This window comes from Rhyacophila brunnea, unplaced genomic scaffold (genome assembly GCF_057557595.1).
Source record: "Rhyacophila brunnea isolate RB1 unplaced genomic scaffold, BYU_Rbru_1.0 scaffold_2, whole genome shotgun sequence".
Taxonomy (NCBI): domain Eukaryota; kingdom Metazoa; phylum Arthropoda; class Insecta; order Trichoptera; family Rhyacophilidae; genus Rhyacophila; species Rhyacophila brunnea.
This window is the reverse complement of record NW_028232859.1, coordinates 54,584,375-54,608,165: the sequence shown is the minus strand read 5'-3', so window position 1 is coordinate 54,608,165 and position 23,791 is coordinate 54,584,375. Positions and strand designations below refer to the sequence as shown.

General features: G+C 32.2%; 1 protein-coding gene across 9 annotated transcripts in view; it reads left to right on the top strand.

The window, feature by feature from the left end:
* Positions 1 to 23,791, top strand: part of LOC147072527 (uncharacterized) — a 454,455-nt gene that overhangs the window by 426,165 nt on the left and 4,499 nt on the right. The window contains exons 13-21 of one of the 9 annotated variants that reach the window (XM_085946926.1): positions 1,312 to 1,552; positions 2,671 to 2,732; positions 4,774 to 4,853; positions 7,311 to 7,538; positions 11,863 to 11,899; positions 14,665 to 14,804; positions 19,039 to 19,293; positions 20,717 to 20,968; positions 22,884 to 23,205. In XM_085946926.1, the coding sequence (XP_085803052.1) occupies positions 1,312 to 1,552; positions 2,671 to 2,732; positions 4,774 to 4,853; positions 7,311 to 7,538; positions 11,863 to 11,899; positions 14,665 to 14,804; positions 19,039 to 19,293; positions 20,717 to 20,968; positions 22,884 to 23,205 (1,617 nt within the window). Of the gene's footprint in view, positions 1 to 1,311; positions 1,553 to 2,667; positions 2,733 to 4,773; positions 4,854 to 7,310; positions 7,539 to 11,862; positions 11,900 to 14,664; positions 14,805 to 19,038; positions 19,294 to 20,716; positions 20,969 to 22,883; positions 23,206 to 23,791 lie in introns of all 9 variants that reach the window. The other 8 variants (XM_085946927.1, XM_085946925.1, XM_085946932.1 and 5 more) reach the window with 8 other exon arrangements.

Sequence of the window (23,791 nt, the reverse complement as noted above, 5' to 3'; positions counted from 1 at the left end):
TTGAAAGTGGTGGAATTCCGGCATGAAAATGCTAGAATCCCTGGATTTCTAGATTAGCTTATATAGAATCTCGGTCAAAAATATCTTAATTTCATTCAATAAATAAATATAAGATGATTAGTGTATAAAATAAAATATTAATATATCAATATTTTGCTCATAATTTTATTGAGATTAATTGGCAAAAAATCTCATTTTAAAATCAAACCTTTTAAATCATGGGTGTCCAATGAGTGAATAGGAATTGTTAAGGAACACAGAAGTAATGGGAACTGAAATACTTAACAGGTGTGGGGTAACAGGCAACCGATCTCGAGTGTGAAAGAATATGGGAGAAACTTAAACACACATCAAGAATATGTCATTCTAAGCTTGTCCTTGGTTCTGACAACTGCTCTGGGTTTATGCACTGACGCTCATTCAATATTGGTGTATTTGAAGGTTACCACACACACTATTGCACGTCTATAATGTGTGTTTCATCTTCATAGGACACTCACACATTTAAAACCCTGCTTCAAAATGTAATGTATTGGGGAACATATCTGAATTCTATTTATTAATCTGTTCTGTGGGAATTATCTTGGGTGTCATATATAACATAGTTAATGTGTATAGGTATAAAACTTATTTTGTTATGTTAAACTAATCCATTAATTTCTGCTGCGACAGAAATGGTTGCAATTCTCGGTGAGCTCTCAAGGGCGCCTGTTAAATGTTTTAATTATTGTATACTTTGTGTGCTTCATCCTTGAAAATAGTTGTTCACATTTATATATGTATGTGCCAACAATACGCCGTGATTTTGAAAATAGGGATATTTTTGTCTGAGAAGATAGGTCTTATATAAAGTCTTTGAGTTGAATGTCTGATTCGAATTCTATTCAAAAATTCTCAGATAATGTATTTATGTTGATAGAAAGTGGAGTCACAAATGCTAAAATGTTAATGACTTTTCTGTAAAGCCAGCGTATCACAATGCATAAAATTATTTGTCATAACTTTAGTTTTATTTCAAATGTTCTTATGAATTGAAACATAGCATTATTATTCTAGAACTGTCATAATATCTTGACTATATCTCGTATGCAGACAGACTGGAGACAGCTCATAACATCATTACATCAATATGCTACTGTGGAATGGAAAATCCTGTTTCGGATTGTATCCCTAGTGTCAAGTTGTATATGTATAGATAGAGTGGGTTGATTCAGACAATTGTATAATATAGTGTTGAACTCGCATAGACCATTCTTATGGAGATATAAACATTTTCTTGCTGTATGGGTCATGGTAACAATAATATTACAGCGAGTAGATGGTCGGTGGCTCCCCCGCCTCCAGCTCCTGAAGCTCACCGAGGAGAGCGAGGCGATCGAGTTGTGAACAATTTGGGAGGCAACGGAGTGGGCTTGACGAGCGGGGCCGAAGCGCCGGCCTGTGCAGCTGCATTGAGAGACATCCGATTGGCACTGCGGAGAGCCAGAGCACTTCCACAGCCGGCTGTGAGGGCTGTCCCTGATCCTCCCACACCAGCTCTCTGGTTACCAAGGTGGGATTATTTCCTATGTCTAAGAATTTCTTCCGTTTGCTTAGTTTGTTCATAGCAATGTTGGACATGCATTGAGTTTCAAACAAATATTAATTGTATAATTTGTTTAGGGCCGATGTACGTATGAAGTCAACACCAGTTAAGGCCGGTTCGAATTAGTCGAGTAATTTAGTAAAATCATTTAGTCAAGTCAATTCATTTTGTTCTAATTTTTCGGTCGAATAGCGACCCCCACCACCTCTCACTAAATACTAAACAAGCCACAAGACAAGTCTGAATACGTTATCCTTAGTCGAGTTCATTAGTTGTAGAATTTCATCCTCCAATTCTTCTTATATAGCCATTATAAATGAAGTTATTAACTTATTAATTTTTTGAACATACATAATTTGAAAACACTTCGAATCAGATTCATCACGCAGGTTCGAATCCTACTGGGTGTCGTATTTTTATAAGAAAAAAAATTCTATTGGTTATATATTTCTCAGAAGTGTTTTTAAATTATGTATGTTCAACAAAAAGAATGTTACATTTTTAAATCTTGTGAATTATTCGTTGAATAAAAAAATAGTTACTGAATTATTTATTTTTGCTTTGTTACGTTGTGCTCTGTTCATTTTACACGTCACTCACTAATCTACTGTGTTCGGACACTTTTTAGTTACTAAATCATTTAGTGGTAACTAAATCACTTGCCACTCGACTAAACTACTCGATCAATCCGAACCGGACTTTAAGTAAAGTGAGAAATGTTAAAGATATTGATTATCCATAAATTTTTATTGAATTACCCTCAGTCGATTATATTTATGGATTAAATACTGATGATAAACTTAATAAATGTAATTGTTAAAGTTAATTCATAATAATATTAGATAAACCTTATTAAAAGTGTAACTATATTGAGTATTATCAGTCAAACATTGTTATCTGCCTGATGGCGTAATTGAGTAGCTCCCTATCAATGTCATTGATATGTATGCATGCACTTTGATTGCTCTGCTTTGAACAGATTTTATTTAGCTAGTAGAATTTCAATTATTTAGTTTCTGTTCGTCAGGCAGATATGTTTTTTGTTTATATTGGCTCGGTTTAATGATGTTCATTGTTTCTAGAAGGCGTGACACATCAAGGGAAAGTATTGAATCGACTGAAAGAAAACCGACTAGCGGAGACGAAGGTAAATAATTTTTAATAATTCGATTTCCATGAGTTAGCTATAAAATAATAACTAGAGGTAAACTGGATCTGTCTACGTGAAGTTTGCATTCATATGGTAGTAATAATGATGTGTACTTGGTGAGTTTACCGCAAATGTGAATTTTATTATTAATACCCGGCGTATCTCTGGCGGTGTATATTTATCCCTGTCTAGTTTTCCTTTACATGTTACTTAAACAAAATAACCATTAAATTTATTTATGAAATCAGGAGTCTATTTTATCTCATTAAATTTGATGAACACTTGAAGCGCCTAGTTTCAAATCCCCCTAAAACGGTTTCTGAACAATTTTGACTTAGATATGTATTTAGATAGATATTTTTGTTACTTATATGATGGCCAAAGATTGAGCTTTAAAAAACGCTAAAAACCGTCAATATCTATGATAAAAATTAGGGTAAATTTCAAAACCCGCTAAAATGGTCGGGTGTGCTTTTCAAATACCCCTGAAATGGATAAATAAGCCAATCGCGCTGGTGCGAATCCAGTGGTTATAGGTTCGAGTCCCGTCGGACATATTTTTTTCAAAAAAAAAGGTCTTTTCTAGTAGGGATATATCTGAGGTGTTTTTAAATTATGTATATTCAATAAATTTTATGTTGTAAACATTAACGTTTTTAACTTTTACCAACCACATTTATTTTTTCTCCTATAAAAATAACCAAGAGACAGACATTTTTGGCAATTTCTTCATGCATTGCTATAATAATATTATGTGAGTTTCAGAACCACCTAAAATGATAGGTAAGTTTCATAGTCCCCTAAAATAAAAATCATTTGATTTTTAATTTATTCTCGTAGTAAAATATGCTAAAAGTGAGTAAAAGATATTAAACAAAATACTCTTTGGAATGTATGAATCAAATAATAAATACATAGATTTAATAGATATGAGTTATTCTCAGTTTTCTCAAAACTATATAAAATCTTTTTAGGGGGTTTTGAAACTAGGCGCTTCACTTGATAATCAATATTTATGATAGAACTATAAAATATCTAGAATCAGTTTCGGCCTGTGATTTCCAAAATTATTTTGATTGTGAATGTGTTTGAAATAAATATCTATTCGAAGTCATGAGTGATCTGCTCACAATTCTGAATTAAAAAGTTGAAGATTATTCGAACAGGATAAATTAATTGATAAAACTACCGCTAGAACTCATGGATCTTACTCATATAAATCTAAAATAATTTAGCACAAAAATATGGCCATGTGCTTATTGTGTAGATTAATTAAGTATGTATATAATTATATGTACATATTTTTCATTCAAAATGTTAAACTATAAGACAATCGTCACAATAGAAATAAATTATGCTTCTAATACACAGTTTGACAATCTTCGGGGTGCAAATTTTTAATATGTGGACATAATATTGTAATGCCTGCAATAAATTGATTATTTATAAAAATAAATTAATTGAATGAACAAGAATTTAAACACTTTTAAAGAAATTATTAAAGACTTCATCGCTTCTATTTCTGTCAGGAAGATAATTAAACTATGACAATGATAATATATCTTTAGTTTTCATAATAGTGCAATAGCCAAAATCAAACATCAAACTAAAAACAAGTTTGTAAAGGTTTATATAAATCTGTAATTGTACCATATTAATTATAATGTTAACGGAAACCCTTGGCTAATGATTAAATAAGTTGCATGTAATTCCAAAATCCATGTTTATTTTTAACACCATTCCCACATGTACACTGAGATAAAGATAACTTTCATTCTTCAAAAATCATTATTCAGATGAACTCTTGCAAATAACTGTAAAGCATGATATCAATAGTGGGCCGCAATTGTCTTTTATATATGCCAACAATGCATTCAATGCTGGCAACATAGAAAACATTAATTTGTCTAAAGTTACAAATCCAAGCAATACAAAATATTGTATGATTCCCTCCATTATAATGGTAGGTACATAATTTTATAAATTATTTTCTTTGAAAATGCAATAGTTTAACAAAAACAATTCAAAACAATTTCAGATGAAGCAGATACAGATTTGGAAACTGACAGGCTGTTGGGTCAGCAGCGAACCGACGACCAGGGCTTTTACGATGACAAGGTAACCTCAAAATGGCCGCAATTACAACCGCTTTACTTTATTATTTATTTATTTATTTTTACATATTATTATTGTGTTTATTTGTCGAGATCTATTGCATGCACTTCGGTGTGGGTGTATTCCTCAAGTTGGTCTACATGTTATTGATTTACATTGGTTTTTGTCGCACCTTTTATTGGTTTTGGTTTGTTTTTCTTTTGGACCTTTTCGGTTCCGGTTTTTTTGGTGTGGTGCTACTTCTTTATGTTTCAAATGCAGTCTCACATAATATTATATTTATATATATTAACACAGTACTCAAAATGAGGACGCAAGCATTTCAGAAGATGCTTTAGACATTTTCGTTCGCTGTCTCTTGCTTCCGTTTCGTTTATACAGAACATAGTTTTAGATTGTGTGACACATTTTTTCTATTGTTTCAAACGTTGATGGATTGAAACTCTAACCTTGTAATTCAATAAATTACTATTACATTATTAACAACTCCATTGTAACTCCAGTAATAAATAATCAAATATAAATTCAATATTTTGTTTATTTTACAATAAATAAAATCAATATATCAGGCAGTCTAGGATTAAGGCCATCGGCTCACGCAGAAACTAAAACCCGACAAACTGGTTGCTGATGGAACTCATAAACTGGCCAGTGACTAATGCTCCGCACACGGCGCTACTGAAACCTAATAATCTCATAACCTCAAACTGTCAAAACCATTGTCTTTCCTACTTCATTCTAAGCTTTTATCGTAATATCTTTACGGGAATATTCTGGCAGCCTGTAATTATGCATTCAGGAGTATTTCTCAACATCTGCCACATATTTTAAATTAAAAATCAGTTCGCCCATCTTTAGATTTTGACGTATTGACTTGTTTAGTTCAGTTCAGTGCTACCAATTTTGGTAAGAAAATATGATTTTTCATCGAATCTACTGATATTGGTATCACTGTTTTATGGGTGATTGGAAACTGAGAGACCAGGAGACTAGCATGTCACATCTCTTCGGTTTCGGTCTTTTTTGAGTATTCACGTGAGCGGATGGCCTTAGAAACATCTTTTTCATAATATTTCTAAACTTTCAAATATTTCATAATATAGAGATGTAATGTAGTTTTTTTTTTTTGTAATTATTTAGCTAATTAGATGTATGTTTAATACTATTATTACATAACAATAATAAATTATATTATCATGAAAATCTTAAATAATTCATCGTGTTGAAGTTAGTATGAAATATATTTATGACAATATTTGAAATAGTATTATTCTTTAGATATCTATTTAGATGTTTTTCTTATAAACTATCACACATTAGACATGATGTTATTAGTACATTGTTAAGACAATCCATCATCAATAAACAAACAATAGGAAAAAGATAATGCTGATAAATAGTAATTGTGTTAGTTGTATAGATACTGTGTATAAACTAGCCGTATGATTCTGTCAACAGGATCATTGTTATAAATACAATGGGAGTTTTCACATTTACAGTTCGGCTAAGCGCTAAACAATACTGAAACCTGCCTATTTATGTAAGCCAGGGCACTACTACACTGTATATGTCATTAATAAAAGTCCTCATCATTCAAGGTCGTTATAAAGTCCACGAAATATTCTATAAATGTCCAAAATTATTTCTTTCCTGAGTGTTCCCTATCGTGTGCATTCTGTATGTTCTTCTTCTAAGAGTATAGTCATGTATACACTGCATTTGTATTTTTCACCTCGCCCAGTGTTGTTTTGGTATAGCTTGTCTCTTTCTAAATATAAGGTAATGTGTTTTTACATAGCTTTACAAATGAATCCTATTTACCCTCCTGATATCCTATATTTCAATAATTGAGAGTTGATTGAGATATAATATACAACCTTTATTACATACCAAAAGCAGTTCTGCACTGAAAAGGTGTTACATAAAAACTATTTAAAATGATTTTCAATTTTAAAGTGATACGAAAATTTTGGTAAATCAATTATTTTTCTTTCGTGGAATTTGTAATGGCTTTTCTACAGGGCATATCTTTCAAAAATATGACAACATATAAAAACATTGTTTTTATTGATAGCAAGTTGTTTGCTTCCCGAAATTTGATGCATTGTTGGTTACCAGTAAATAAATCGCAATTTATCTGATTGATGTTGAAAAAAAGACTTTCATCATATTCATGGAATAATATGATAAATTTGACCTCCCACAAAATTTGAAACAAAGCACTAATGTTTATTGAATAGACTGCATGCAGCTTGCAGACTTGAATTGACAACCAATATGCTTTTGATATTATTAAAAAAAAAACAGTAAAATCTGTAATTTAATTGACAGAAACTTTACACATCACATCTTTCCTGTAGAAAGTAAAGATTATATCTGACAGATATGTGGAAAGATTGATGATGAAATCGGTTTGTGGTCTGCGGGATTTTTGTTGGTGAGCGGTTGTTGCTTTTGTAGGGGTGGAGGAAAGGAGTGAGCGGAAACGGGAATGGAAACGGGAACTCGGCGGCTGTCGTTTCCCCCTCCACTCCGCCCCTTCCTATACCGCTGCTCCCATCCACATCGCCACCCCCGACCCCGCCCTCTCCCCCCTCTGCCAGGAATCGTAGCCAAGTCGAAACTGAAACCGACCCGCCCGCTGCAATCGACACCAACGCCACTGACGCTAATGCTAAGCACAAAAAGGTAAACCCCTTCGCCCTCCTCTTCATCCGTTCCAAGTCCTATTAATTTACCACGGTAACACCTCGAAGAGCTCTTCATCTCTAACGCCTAACTATGCTCGTCTCTTAGGAACAGATAGTTCCCCGCTGTTGTAACATACATCAGAAAACTGAAAGTATATTAATTCTAATTATTAGTCTACATACTTAACAATGTAAAATAAAATCATATACTTAGGTACTTTTCTCATTCAATTAGCAGACCATCATATGCACATGGTGACATGTGATCGGTTGGTTTCTTCAAAGGGGACGTCTGATATAATGTGATGTTTTGTAATGAAATGGTTAGGGAGGGTTGTAGAAAATGTGATGCATCACAATTCCAATAATAAATATACTTTTCAACACTTTTCTTTTGACAAATGACATAGTTGATTGAAAAATGCTGAAAATTGTGTCACATTGTTTATGGTCAACCATAAAGCAGATAATATTATTATGTAGGTATATGTAAATAATAATATACATTAACGGCCCACGTGCTCGTCGTAGGTCAAAATTGAGTTTTTATCGTATTTTCAAACCATGATCCTGGACACTCCTTAAACGTTGTAGATAATCTATTCATATTGTTTTGAAGCCTTATTATCCTTTATAGTTATTTTAAATATTTGATGACTGCATAAAGTATTTTTGTTACATAAAATAGTATTCTTTTAAACCTCTCGCTCTAATGTTTTAGAATATAGTCATATTTCGGTACATAACTGTGCAGTGGTGTTAGGATTTTTTACATTTACTAATTTTTAAACGCATTTATAAAACCATTAGTATAATTTATTACGAGATAATTTTTGTAAAATATTCACGATAAAAAATTATATTGATAATCTCTGTGATCCCAAATTTGACAAGAATTAGGCATTTTATTATTCAAAAAACTTTTAATTCGTAATCGGGTTCATAGGCGTGTGCGGAAACTTGTACGTATGTAGTTCGCCGTATCACACTTCACCGTGAAATGTTGTATCAGAAATATATGGCTGTATATTAAAGACCGTTCAACCTCTTTGGGGTTGTATAGTAGTACCCACGATGGCCGCGCAGCTTAACGATCGGCCTATAGTGTCGTGGGTCTCTGGTTCGAATCCTGGGTCTGACAAGTACACAAATTGTTTTTCGATTTGTGTATGAGTCAGAGTATGGACCTAATAGGTTGAGCAAGTGGCTGACATCCATTTCTTGTAAAAAGAAAATCTGTTAATGCAAATCTCCACTCTGTTGAGCCCCATATTTATGATCCTATTAGAATCGGACATGGTTAGAATGAATATAATTAATTAAGTAGGTACTGAGATAAAATTCATGTCTAATTAAAACACAGTTCTTGTCGGTTTACGTTTACACTTTACAGGAAACCAGCAGCAAACAAATTTTGAAAATAGACGATATACTGGATTATTTGTTAGGTTAGGTTAGGTTTTCATTCTTGAATTCATGAATTTTGCAAAAATCAACTATGAAAATTGAATTAATGTTCATATTGAATCTAATAAAATTGGAGGCCGCATAGTATACGGCAGTAGTGAAGGGTGGAGATAGGCTGTCAAGATCCACCATAAATAGTGCACATAAAATTTTTTAGTTATATGTATTTATTTTTATTGAACTAAGACTACAGTTTAAAGCCGATGGTGTTTTTTAGTTTTTAAAAATCAATTTAACTCTACTTAATTCAAGTTATATGTAATAGTTTTGGTATACTTTGGACGATACGACAAAATTATGCACACTTTTTCATTCACATATTGTTGGTTCATTTTTTTTAAATACTGTGAGCCGTGCCTAAACCAAACTATAATAGATAAAAAATCCAAAGTTATGTAGTATTTAATTGCATAATTTTAGATATTTATATATTATTTTTTGATGATTATCTATTATGGCTAGGTTGTCGCAGAGTTTAATTAAATTTTAAAAACTAACCAACACTATCTGTAAATTGTAGTCTTATTTCAATGAAAACAAATACGTATGACTGACGAAATTTAGTGTGCACTATTTATAGCAGGTCTTAAGAGCCCACCTCCACTCTTCGCCACGAGTATACTGTCATCTCTTTCCGATAAGAAAGCTCACGGCGAACTGTGCCACGGTGAAATGTTTTACGTACAATTTACATGTAATCGTTCATAAAATATCATCCAAAATTCCTACTTCCATAAATATCTACTCCTCTCACTACCATTTATTAATAAAGCATGTGTCCTTCACCCTACATTTCTTGTCTACCGTCTTCTGTAAACTAATGCACTGGCATGTAATTATCGCTTCAAAAAAATATTGCATGTGTTTTGATACACCTACCTATATTGAATCATTAGAATTATATTGTCTTTGACTCACTTATGTAAACCAATTTGTATTATATTATAAATATATATATTTATTTATCTTGTTATATAAATATTATCAACTAATTGTAATTGATATTTTCTACTGTTATTTTAGAAGTGGATAATCAAAATTTACTTCATAAGGTCAGCGTACAAGTTATATTTAAAAAAAAAAAACAAATATAGCATTTGGTATAGGCAGTTCTTGTTAGTACGAATAATTACTGACTATCCCGATATTTATAATTAATCAATTTGATCAAGGCCTTCATCTTTTAGTATATTTTTTTGTTCTTTTCCCTTACTAGTATTAGTACTGGAACAAAAAATATTTAATGGCCAAATGCAGAGATATCGACATTATGTTAAACTAAATTATTATGAACTCGTTGCACAGTTGACAGTTTAGCAAAATAATAATTGACATGATAACGTCGCTTCGTTTTGTGTGATCAAAAGTGATGGTATTTTTAAAATTCTGATTTTTCGTAAATTTTAATTAATTTTTGAAAACTGTTTTACGACATTATCAATTAACCACTAATTAAGCAACTATTAGATTATTTAAAGCTTAAACCTATTAACTAATAATTTTTGATTGGTTCAACAACTACGTCTATCTCAGTTAACAAATGTCAATTGACAGTGGTATGTATGACAAGAAGGCTTGCTGAACCAAACCGGCAAAAAACGCATTTGGGTGCCTGAATAGTACCTACCTATCTTTAAAAATGACCTCTCATTGTGTCTTAAGCGTAGTGTTCAACCAATGTGTGCTACCAATGCTCATGTATTAGAAAAATCCAAAAATTGTGAGTAGTCCAATGTGGCATAGAAAGGTGCTTGTTGGGCATAACGCAGAAAGACCGCACGAGAAACCAATGGATATAGAGGCAGACAAGACTATGCAATGTGATGTAAGTCGCCAAGCAGATAAAATGGACTGAACAAGTCACTCAGCAAATGAACAACTGCTGGATCGACGAATTCAAAAAGTTTCTTGGTTGCAGCAAAGAAGGGAAAGAAGAGAGGCCTTCATCTAGCAGTGGATCAAATCTGGCTGATGATGATGGTTTATAGTTATTCAATTTACACTGTTTAGTTGTCATACTTTTACCATTGTATGTCAATTAAAAAATATTTAAAAAAATCCCACAGAAAATTAGAATTTAAAAAATACTTTTGATAGTCAAAAGCAACGTTGCCATGGTTATGAATAGTTTTTCTGAACTATGCATAAAGTTCATAATTAGTTCTGTATAGTGTTAACATTTTTGAATTTGGCCCTTGGTCATTGAATTTGCACAATCATACTCTTGCAATGTATTTCTGAATAATAAATTATTAGCTAGCCAAAAATGATTGTATGTCGTCAACATTGCATGCATCATAATAATTTCTGACGTATCATTATTATGTGCATTTTATATCAAGTTTGATGACAACTACTATCAAAGCATTATGCATTTTATTTTATAACATTATCAATCTTGCATTCGTAAAGTAGTTTTTTTCTTAACAACACTGTTGACAGTTTTTGTTTCGAAAATCTTTCCATGTAAATATACGATCTCCTTAATAATAAAATTACATTTAAACATTTTTTCTAGAATATTATGAATACCTTGTAGCTATCGATAAAATATTTTACTGTGTATGCTTTGCAGATTGTCCAATCTGGAAATTATTATCAATAAACTTTTGGATGTTGCTTATTGTTTCAGATTCCATAATTCATTACATACACACTTTTTATATATTTTATTTCCAATGGTTATTTTCTTTTAATTTTATGTTTAACAAATAGTTGATATTAAATATAATTGATAATAGTTATTTACACAATAGGTATGTTGTGGAATTTGAAATAATAACAATTAATATCCTGATGTAATCAACATTTCCAAGTGGCATTTCTTAATATTCGTTTTAATTTTTTGCTTACAGGATAAAGACGGAAAAAAGAAAGGCAAGAACAAAGAAGGTAAATAAGATAATATCTCTTTTTAAATTGAATTAAGTGATGATAAATATTTTATTTAACAAGTACCAAATACTTATATTGTTTTAAATATTATTGTTTAACTCGATTTTATATTTTTTTTCCATTCTCCAACCTTGGAACAAAATTTTTGGTGAGTAACCAATAATGAGTTTTACCTATCGCCGCAAAAGCTTATTGTCATCAATTTCTTCATCATTTAAGAGCACCATATCTTATTATATTATTTTTTCCTAATGCTTCTTTTAATAAAAACATAATTTATATTATAATCACTTTCTCAATACTCGGTGTCGTTAACTAATCATACCAAATTGAACATTTATTAAATTCTTGTGTCGATGACTCAATTTTTAAAGAATAAATAAAAACAGTTTTATTAGTTCATTAAAACATACTCTCATTATGTATTCAGCCAGTCTACGTCATTTTCACTCCTAAGCAGAGTGTATAGGCCTAAATAGAGTCAAGATTAAATTGCAAGGTTTAATTGTTGTTAGCCATTCGCCCAACCCATTGGGTATTGCTCTGAACCAAACATGCATTGAAATTTTACCAGACCTGCGCATTTATTCTATTCACAAGACTGAATTCGGCCGCTACGGCAGTTATCTCAGGTAGGTTTGTATTTTTTGTTTCGAAATATTAGCACTTATTGTAACAATTACAATAAGTTAGTTGTAATTGTTACAATAAGTGCTATGTTTAAACCGCTCCTCTTTTGGCTGTGGTAAATTTTAGAGCGAGATAGACAGTTTTGACTGTTTAGACGGCTAACTTATTATAATTGTTACAATAAGTGCTAATACTTCGATTGAAATCTACCCTAGATTGCTGCCGTAGCGGCCGAAAGCAGTCTTGTGTATAGAATAGATGTGCTGGAATCAATCTTATACTCGCGGTTAGATGGCTGTTCTACCAACAACACCGCTATTATGTTTATATTTTATGCCTGTACGTGCTGAAATTCTTTGAACTGAATGACAGCAATCAATATTATACTAACACGATTGTAATGCAGTACATATTATATTCATTTACAAGCTCAAAAGTCTATGGTTCCATAGCCAATATCCGTATATGACAAGAATATATTGATTAGTTGAAAAACATCAATTCTCAGGGCAGTTGTTTGTACATTTGGTTTTCTGTGGTAAATCAGGTTATACGTTTTTGGATGTTTTTAAATGTCAGTAAAATGTTTGTAAATTCTTAACAAACTAAAATTTAAAAACATTCCTGATTTACCACACAAAACGAACCTTACAAGTAGCTACACTGAAAATTGATGTTTTTCGATTAATCAATATATTCACGCCATACACGGATATTATTTATAAATGCAAGTTAATCTGATTCTCCCTACATTAGGAATAAAAATATTGAAATTTAGTATTCAATCTTTTGTGCACAATCTTATTGTTAAATCACCTCACATATATAACACATTTTCATTCTTTAAGCCATCGGCGATTTAGATCTATATTTGAAGGCTCTGGAAACAAAAATGGCAGTCTCCATTTTCGAAATATGTTGGTGAGTCATTAAAGATGTCTTACATTTTTCTTATAGATATAATTTCTGAAAAAAGTATTTTGAAATGTTTGTATACTAATAATATATAACATCTTATAAAACTTTTTTTTCAGAAATTATATTTATAAGAAAGATGTAAGACATTTTTAATGACTCACCAACATATTGCGAAAATGGAGACTGCCGTTTTTGTTTCCAAAGCGCTCATTTATTTGTGGTGTGTTTGTTTGTAGGTATTCACTCTTGTACAATTTGACAGTTTTCAACATAAATGCATTAGTAAATATCGCACAAATCTTTTAACAACATATCACAAATTTAATATTCTATAGATTTCACTTGTAGGTTGTTTTCTGGTGCACTTACACTTTGCCATTTCATGTCTACACTACACAAAACTAATACATCATAATATTATGTTCATCTTGTTGGATATTTTCAAATAAAATCTCATTCATTACATAGGTATAATGAATTTAAATAGATGTCACTATTTTACTAATGCTATGATCACAAAAAAAATTGAATATGTACATTCAAATGGCAGTAATTTTACTTGTGCGATAATCGCACCGAATGCTTTGAACAAATACACCCACCTGCTACGTGGTCATCGCACAAGCAAAATCACCACTTAGGAGGTCGTCCATATATGACGTCACACCCTAATGGGGTACTGAGATAATGTGATGATTTTGATGGGAGGATAGATAACGTCGGAAACAAATAAAATATATATAACCTCATGTAATACATTTTTAACGATTTTAAAAATGTGACGTAATTTAATTAATAGGGTAAAGGTGTGATAGTGGTGGGGTTAAAAAATAACTAAAATTGTGTGACGACATTTCTGGACTACTCTTTTAATATTCACTACTTATTTTTTTATCAATGCTTTACTTTGGCTTGTATAAAATTTTATCATTTTCAGTTATTTAAAACATTTAAATATACCAACGAATCAGATTCAGTTTCTATATTTTATTGATGATATAATTGGCTTTTGAACTTCTACGTGATGTTGGATATAAATAGTATGCACTCTCAAACATGCTTTGCGTTGAATGCTGAAGATGCATGGTGCGTTCAACCATCCAAATGGCACGGTGACACATTGTATATTCCTATATCTAAATACTCACATCGTGAATGCCTGATTTTCAATGTTTTCTGACATTTTATTTGATTATGTTTGTTTATATTTTTAGCTGGTCATGATCCTGCAGTCCTGATAGAAGGAGTACTTTTCCGAGCCCGGTATTTGGGCTCCACGCAGCTGGTGTGCGAAGGTCAACCGACAAAAGCCACTCGGATGCTGCAAGCCGAGGAAGCAGTCAGTCGGATAAAGGTCAGATCTCTCATTCATTTCTCTAAACGACTACATAAATGAAATACTTAGTCCCTATGAAGATTTTTTTTCTTTTTATATCTGTTATACCAGGACGAAATTGTCTGCTCTAAATGTTCATATATAATTTTAAGTATTGAATTAAAATGATGTGTTTTTCTATTGGGTGGTATATGGCATAAAATATGGTATACAATATTTCATGGGATAGAGTGTATTTGTTTTGTACTGCTTTGGAACACTTACATTTTTCAATCATAACTTTACTGGATATGTAACTAAAATAGACTGATGTATTTAATTGCATAATATTGTCGTCTATCTTTTTATTTGTATGGAAATGTTCTTAAACCTTTTTTCCTTTCAATTCTCTATTGTACTTCTTGACAATTTAGTCGAATACTATAAATTCTTAATTCAAATATGGAATGTATCCATATAAAATGAATAAGAATAGTCATTTTCATTTCATACAAATATTATGAAAAATATTGCTTTGTTTAATAAAATTCTACAAAAACTTGATTATTTTTGTCTGTCCAGTGATAAATATGCCGTCTTACTGTTGCTATCAATGTTAATTGTAACAGTTTCTGAATATGTTGTACCTTCGTCAAATTTCATTATGCACCCCTGGTTGAGGACTTTTTAAATCGCTGTCATGAACTCATTAGTGGCCCATATAACTTCATGCATTATAAGCCCTTTCAAAATTAGTCCAATAGGTACCTATATCATAATACTTTAGTTTTATAGACTTATTTTAGTTTAAAATTGTACTCAATATATTATATTAGACAGATTTTTGATTATGTAATAACAAAATATCTTTCATTTCCATAATCAGTCAAAATATATATGTACCTAAATACCTATATCATAATGTTATAGTAAAATCATGCAGAATGGAAACATAGAATAGAATTTCTTGCATAAGTAACTAATCAATAGAAAAACATTCATCTCTTTCCTAATAGTGATTTGATTATTTGCATGCCTGATGACTTTTTGAAATAGTCAAAAAACATGCGTGCTTACTAAAAATAGTTACAGTGAATCTTTTAATTATGTACTGGGACATAGCCACATTTTGTATCAAACTGAATCTCAGAAAAAGATCTCGTGTACGTAACATCGGTCTGTGTGAATCGGGATTGTTTTGGTTATTATGTTTGCAAGTCTTATTATTGTATTCATATGTATTATATCGATAAATATTAAAATATTATTATCAGTGTAGAGTATTTTGCACTAGAGTTTTGTTTCAGTGTCCCCCTCACCCCTTCACAGAGCCTTTGCCATCGGTCAGCTGACCGAGGGAGCGTTCTGATTGGTTGCCTGACACCTGCCTGCCGCCAGCCATTGGTTTCATTGGCTACCTCACAAAATCCTCCGGAATGTTTGTCTCTCACTCTTTTTTTACCTATCTGCCATCATATCTCTCATTTATGTTTCTTTCTCTTTCCAATTTGCTTCTCGTGTACATATTCCTGTTTCACTTCAATTAAAAAGGAAACGAAGCTAACATCGATTACGTTTTTGTATGTGATGTCTAAATATTGCGAGAAATTATTTTTTCCACATCAATAATCTTGTAGTAATTAGTAAAATAACCCATTAATAGGTTTACTGTATTACCATTTTGTGTAATACCACTGTTGTAGAAATGTAGACATAATAGTGAATTAATAAAACTACCCAGCCTGATCTGGGCTATACTAAACCTCTATGGATAGTTTAGTATGATCCTGAAATTCAATATCTGTTCTCTTCCGAATAGTTTCTAACCCCAATAGAAATGCTTAATACTATTTTTATAGATTCATATAAATTGAGGCTACTATTTGCAAACACGGCTCATTCCCAAAAACGTAATTTGCAGCAAAATGCAATAAAATGTTTTACAGACTAATAAAAGATTAACGTATTTGATTTACACGTTCATTTATAGTGTAGTACATTTAAAATAGAAAATAAAGGGAAACTTATTTAATTTAATGTTAATAAAGAATCTATTTACATTTAATGTTTGTATCAAGCCAGGTTTTGTAAGCGATAGTTGGACTAATCCGTTTCTGCAACTTAACAAATTTGAATTAACCACCTATGCAAGTATGCAACCAATGATATACCTACCACTAAAATGTTAGTCACATGACCCAAAAGCTGAACTCCTATTGGCTAACGTGAAACGAGCCGTCTTTGAAACTAAATGATTGTGGAATAAGCCACATTTGAAAGTTTCGCGTTATTTTGATTTGATATTTTGTATGTAATAAAGCCGGGTTTGAGGCTACTGTCTAAAAATTCATTTAAAGTGTATTTTTCTTTACATAACGTCATTCAAGGTTAACTTTTCACGAATATTGAAACTAAATGATTGTGGAATAAGCCACATTTGAAAGTTTCGCGTTATTTTGATTTGATATTTTGTACGTAATAAAGCTGGGTTTGAGGCTACTGTCTAAAAATTCATTTAAAGTGTATTTTTCTTTACATAACGTCATTCAAGGTTAACTTTTCACGAATATTGGAACGAGCAACGATTGTTTGCAAATAGTAGCCTCAATTATCAAAATATTTATTTCCTGAATAATATAATGCAACTTAAATCATCTCTGAATTTTATTACCATACAAACTATTATAAATGTTTTAAATAAGAGTATTATAATATGTTTTGTTGAGATATGTATTTTTATAAATATTCTGTATTTGATTTCAAAAACAGACTTGTCTTTATTTGTCAGCTGTAACTGTTTCGTTTCATCGGCCATAATTTACTACAGTTCAAGAATCCTTTCTAGATATCTTGACATGTTTTCATATTTTATGCTTACACATATTTCAAAATTATACCTATCAAAAAACACATTTTAACAATAAATACAGTGGCTTTTTAAATACATCACATACAAAAATATTCGAAACCAAATTATTTTCTGCAGATGGGTCTACCCTCCTTGTAAATACATAAATGACTTGTATTGATATTACTTTCTTTATAATCTCATCTTTCTGTTTTACCTGCATTCATTTTTTTATTCATCCGTTATCTGCCTGGCATGCTGAAATATTATAATATTCTATTAGGTATTGCCTTGATGCTTTTTATTATTATTTTATAAGTGACCATATTCATTATAATTATATTTTCTCCATGGGCTTTTTAAATATCATTTGACTGTCATTCGAAACAGCTTAGTGGCTTCTCTCTTCTGTTCTGCGCTTTAATGCTTATCGTGCTTGAAACAAGTGCTCGGATCGGAGGGACATAATTTTATTGTAAATAATATGACACATCTCTTGATAATTATCATATAAGAGCTGTTTAAATACATGATACAATACATTATGCCAATAAAGGTTAGCATGTAAGTTAATTTACATGTAAATGCATAATACATCTGCTAACATAAACTTGTGAATAAGATAAATAATTGTGTTTCGTCTACTGTTTAGTAATAATTATTGAATTCAGAGAAGTCATTCTCTACGCGGTATCGTGTATTATCATCCGATCCGAGTGCGTGGGCTTGTTATAGTGAATACGGAGACGGGTAGCGGTAACGGGTAGTGACCGCTAGTTGTAGTGCACGGTGATAATGTCATGCAGGCATGCGGATGCGGTGATGTTTTTAGTCATTACCGATTCACAAAGGCCGACTTTCGCCCACCGCGGCTGCCCTACTAACTAATCGAGATTTTACTAAACATATTATTATCGATCACCCATGTTTTTTTTCATTGCCATGCCGCTCAGGCGGTTAAAACAGCATACAGATTCATTGACTTCACTTTTATTAATCGCAACGCTCTTTCTGCACACATTTATACTTGAATATACTTCGTACGCTGCCGTGCTGCTTAATTTTGGAATGCATTTTTTAACAACTACCACTTTTAAAAACGGACACTTGAGAATTAATGGACGAAAGACTCTTCTGTTCGGTTTGATTTAATGGTTACTTTAAACCGAAAGTTATTTTAATTTTTTAGCGTCACATTTATGAAGAATTGTACAAGAGTATATGCATGCATGCACGTGTACAGAGAGAGCGAATGAAATTAATCGTCATTATTAATTTAACAAAATAGTCACTAAAAAAAGAGAGAGACCGACATTTTGACGTTTATACTTTTTCCATTTTGATTTTCCCGCTTTCGCAATGTCCGGCGAGAGGGCGCCGGCGAGCAGAGCGGCAGTTGGCACCTTTTATTATTATCGTTTATAGGATGCAAACGCATGCGTTCAGGCAACCAATCAACATCATCATTCGGGTAGCACGGCCAACCTCAACGCGGCATCCGCGTACGAAGAGGTGTACGCGCCGCGCAGCGAGGCCGCCGAAGAGGCTGGTCCTCCCGCGGGAACCGTCTTCCGCCTCACCTTTCTGGGCTCTGTGGAGGTGGACGAGGAGGGCACCGGCCGCCGACGCCGCAAGCGACTCAAAAAAAACATGGTCGAAGAGGCCGTCACCAAAATTAAGGTCTGATTCAATACCCCTTGAGGGTACCGTCACAGGAAAAGTATCTCTCCATTTGCAGACGAGTAAAGTAACCCGGTACTATGTCGTGTATAGTTGTAAATTTTCTATATTCGATTAATATTTAATCTGTTACACGATACCAAAATTTCCATTACCAAAATTAAAAAAATACAAAATTGATCTCAAGAGTGTTAACTTGTCACATTTAGTTTCTTTGTTGGAATGCAGACATTCAGCTAAATACCCCTCCTTTCTCTTGCATATTTTGGTAATTTCTCTTTATGACATAACTAAAATACGTTTCCTTCTATCTAACTACTATAATCTATCTATATACTTACTACATTCATGTAATTTCTTATTTTACACTATCATTACATTTTTTAATAATTAAATTATTTATGTATGAAAGATTTGACAATCTTGCAACTCGTGATCTGTATGCCTAATATTTTAATTGTAATTGACTTATGCTTTACTTATTAATATTTGACATGAGAATCATAATACTTCACTGTATATTCTATTAGATGCTCGAAAACAAACGGTAAACCCCGTACTATAGTCCTAAAAGTAGACGTAATATACAGTCTTCATATTATTACACATTTGGGCTTGCTACAAAATACAGAAGCATTTTGTTATCATCGATCAATTTCCCTGAATAAGTAGGTCGTACATATTATTATTTCATAACCATTTAAATCTGAGGAATACATACATACCAACACGAAATGTTTTAAACTATACCTTCATCAATTTTGGAACATGCAACACGTATCATAAGCATATTTAATTACCTAATTATTATTAATCTATATCAACACGAAATATGCCTGCATTTTAGAAATCACCTCCTTTACATTATTGTAAACATACATAATAGACATGATAATTTTAGGTTTTATACTTACATACTTAAATCGATTTTTCATTAAACTTTTGCTGATCAGAATTTTTTCTTATCTTTTTTTTTTGTTTTTCTGCTTCTCATGGATCCTGTAGGCATTGGTGAGTGGATTGCTAGCATTTTTTTATTCCAAATAACTTAACAGTAAAACAATAATCGATCGTTGTGCATATTTCTCAACTCTCCCCGTACAGTATTCTTTTATGTGGCAATTATTTAGTTAATATTTATGGCTAATAATACATATTGTTATAAACTTTCCGACTTTGTAGACTTCCACCGTATCGAGAGAATCTATTTTAATTTCCATTTCCCCACGACTGATCAAGAATTTAAAAAAAATCTAAATAGAATATTGTTTTTTTGTCTATGGTGTGAATCTTCAAACCGAAATTTATTTCAATCGACTTCTCTATGGATGAACACATTCTACATCGTCATTCCATATTTTATAATAACTTGATTTTATGACGCTTCTATTTAAAATTATAACATTTTATCGTTAATTTTCAGGCTCCTGAGGGAGAGTCACAGCCGAGTACCGAAGTTGACTTGTTTATATCGACGGAAAAAATAATGGTGCTGAACACTGACCTAAAAGAGATAATGATGGACCACGCCCTTCGTACTATATCGTACATTGCGGACATTGGCGATTTGGTCGTTTTGATGGCGCGGCGTCGTTTCGTACCACATGAGATGGACGATCCGCCAAAAGTCAACAGAACTCCAAAAATGATTTGCCATGTATTTGAAAGTGAAGAGGTATGCATGATTTAATACTCCCACACAAACCAATTGAACCCTTCTCCAGCCAAAAATCATTATTAACAGTTGGCGCTATAGGTACCCGTAGGGCGTAATACATAATTTTTGAACTGATGCATCTTTTTTACCAATATTATCTAAAAAATAAGTTTTTAGGATTTATGTACCAACATAATAATATAAGATAATTTAAATAACAGTCTTACATTCAGTAAAAATTATGATCTACAATCTCAGAGTGCCTGTTTTTTGGAAAAATGAAGCTGTGTTTCTTGCGTATAACGCACAGCAGAACCTTGATTTTAATTATCTAATTAATAATAATTAAATAATTAGTATACCATCGTGTTGCTTCTCAGTATGGCTACCAAATTTATACACAACTTAGTTAACCATAATAATTATGTTCTACTAAAATAACTAAAAATAATTACCACTCACTTTATATTTAACACAAAAACAACACAATGTATTGTTTTTGCATGCGTTTTTGCATCGAGCATGTCATGCTCGCAGTTTTTAAATGAATGTAGTCAGTCAAATCCATTTTTACCGGCGACGCTTACAAAAAAATATTGAATTCAGCCGTACAGATTATATCGTACTCTAACGCATAGTGTGGAGATATAAGCGTGCCAATGCTTACTAACTCGCACTTATGGTTCGTTTTTGTTCAGGTCTTGTCTACAATAGTAACTCGATTATTAAAATTGCTGAGGTCAACTGTTAGTTGTGTTTTATTTGGTTTTCGGAATGTCCTCGATGTTCGACTGTCTCCTGTTTCTTGGCAAGAAGGAGCAAAAACACGTGGTTACAGTTCAAAAATCAAATACAATTACAACCAACCGCGAATCCAAATCTCAAATAATATATAGAGCATTATTTTGTTGGAAAATATTTTCCGATAAATTCATAATTCGTAAATCAAATTATCTAACCCACTTATACTATAAAAATCAGTAAAGCAATTCGATATGCTATGAAATGGTGGTCCAAGGTCAAATCCTAATATCTGCGGGAAATATGTATCGTTGATTTCTGGGTTTCCCCGAGATGATATGTTTTAGTGTGAGTGAATACGTGAGGGTATACCGACTTAAACATTACACGATGTCAGCAATTGCCAAGCACTCGATGAATACAGGACACAAATTTTACTTTGAAACCAAGATATTGGGTCGGAATAAAGGATATTTCGCACGATTGGTAAAGGAGGCCATTGAAATCCATAGAAACCCTGAAAATATTAATAGGGATGATGGAATACGGTTAAAAACGTCATTGCTTCAGCAAAATCCAATATTCGAGCCGGTATCTCTGGTTGTAACGATTGATACATTACTCTGAGCAACGTTTGCTCTTAGCTAATCGGATTCCTTTTGACATTCTTAGAGCAATGTTTACATTCATATACCTACACTACATTTCATCATAAAACATATCATCTCTTGATAATAGTCTCTGCAACGAGCCCGAAACGTTGAGGAAAGAAGGAAGAAGGACACACGGTGGAAACCCAGAAATTTACTATGATAAAAAACAACCGTGTAAGGCTCAAACAGGGAAATATGTACATTGTCTCTCTATAGATCCAGGATGTGAATGTTTGAAATGTTTTTCCTTCCGTGAGTTATTAAAAACGGATTGTTGAAAACAATATCTTTAGATATATCCTATACCAAGGGGCCTGATACACTTTGAAAAAATATAATATAACAGTTTATTATCTGAATTAAGAGTGTAATTATTTGCTTAGACAAAATAATCGAGTATCTACTGTATTTAATAATATTTATTTGGACTCTATTCATCTAATAAAAAGTTCCAGAATCAATTTTCTTTGTCTTGAAGTACTAATGAATTCTTTCAAGCGTCACAAAACTGTTTTGAAATGTGACTTTTATTTTTTTAGGCACAATTTATTGCTCAGTCCATTGGTCAAGCGTTTCAAGTGGCTTACATGGAATTTCTCAAAGCGAACGGAATTGAAGATCATAGTTTTGTAAAGGAAATGGACTATCAGGAAGTCCTCAACAGCCAAGAAATATTTGGGGATGAGCTGCAGATGTTCGCTAAGAAGGAAATGCAAAAGGAAGTGGTCGTACCGAAGGCCAAAGGGGAGATCCTAGGAGTAGTTATAGTTGAGTCGGGATGGGGATCCATGCTGCCGACTGTTGTTATCGCCAATTTGGCGCCTTCTGGAGCTGCCGCAAGATGTGGGCAACTCAATATAGGTCAGTTAACTTTTGAAACTGTTAATAAAATGTTAATCTTTGAATCACTTATATTTCTCTTAAAGTAATAATTATATTTTAATATCGCAATTATTATTTCATTATTCAAATTTAATTTGGCAAATAATATTTCAGATTATCAGATTTTCAGTTGATGAAAAATGAGGTCACATTTTTCAGTACACTATTATCATTCCCTGTCGGAGTTAAATAAAAATTTTGAATTTCCCCTACCATTCGTCAAAAAACACATTTGTTGAAAATGACTAATTTCAATAGAATGTCCTCACAAAATATTCCATTCTCACAAAAGTGAGTTATTTTGTTGATTTTGTGATAATACTCATTTTCTACAACTTTCCCTATTCCCCCAGTCATAAATCATAACATTACACAAACCCTTCCCCCCATTTAAGGAGAGTTGTTAGTGATATATCGATCTGTAATAATTAAAAGGAGGATTGTAAGCATTAATAGACCCCATGGTCTCTATAGGAACCTCAATCGCTCCCGATTATCAAGAAAGTCTGCCTATACAACATTAATATCTGTATTATCCTACCGTTTAGATAAATATTAACTGCCA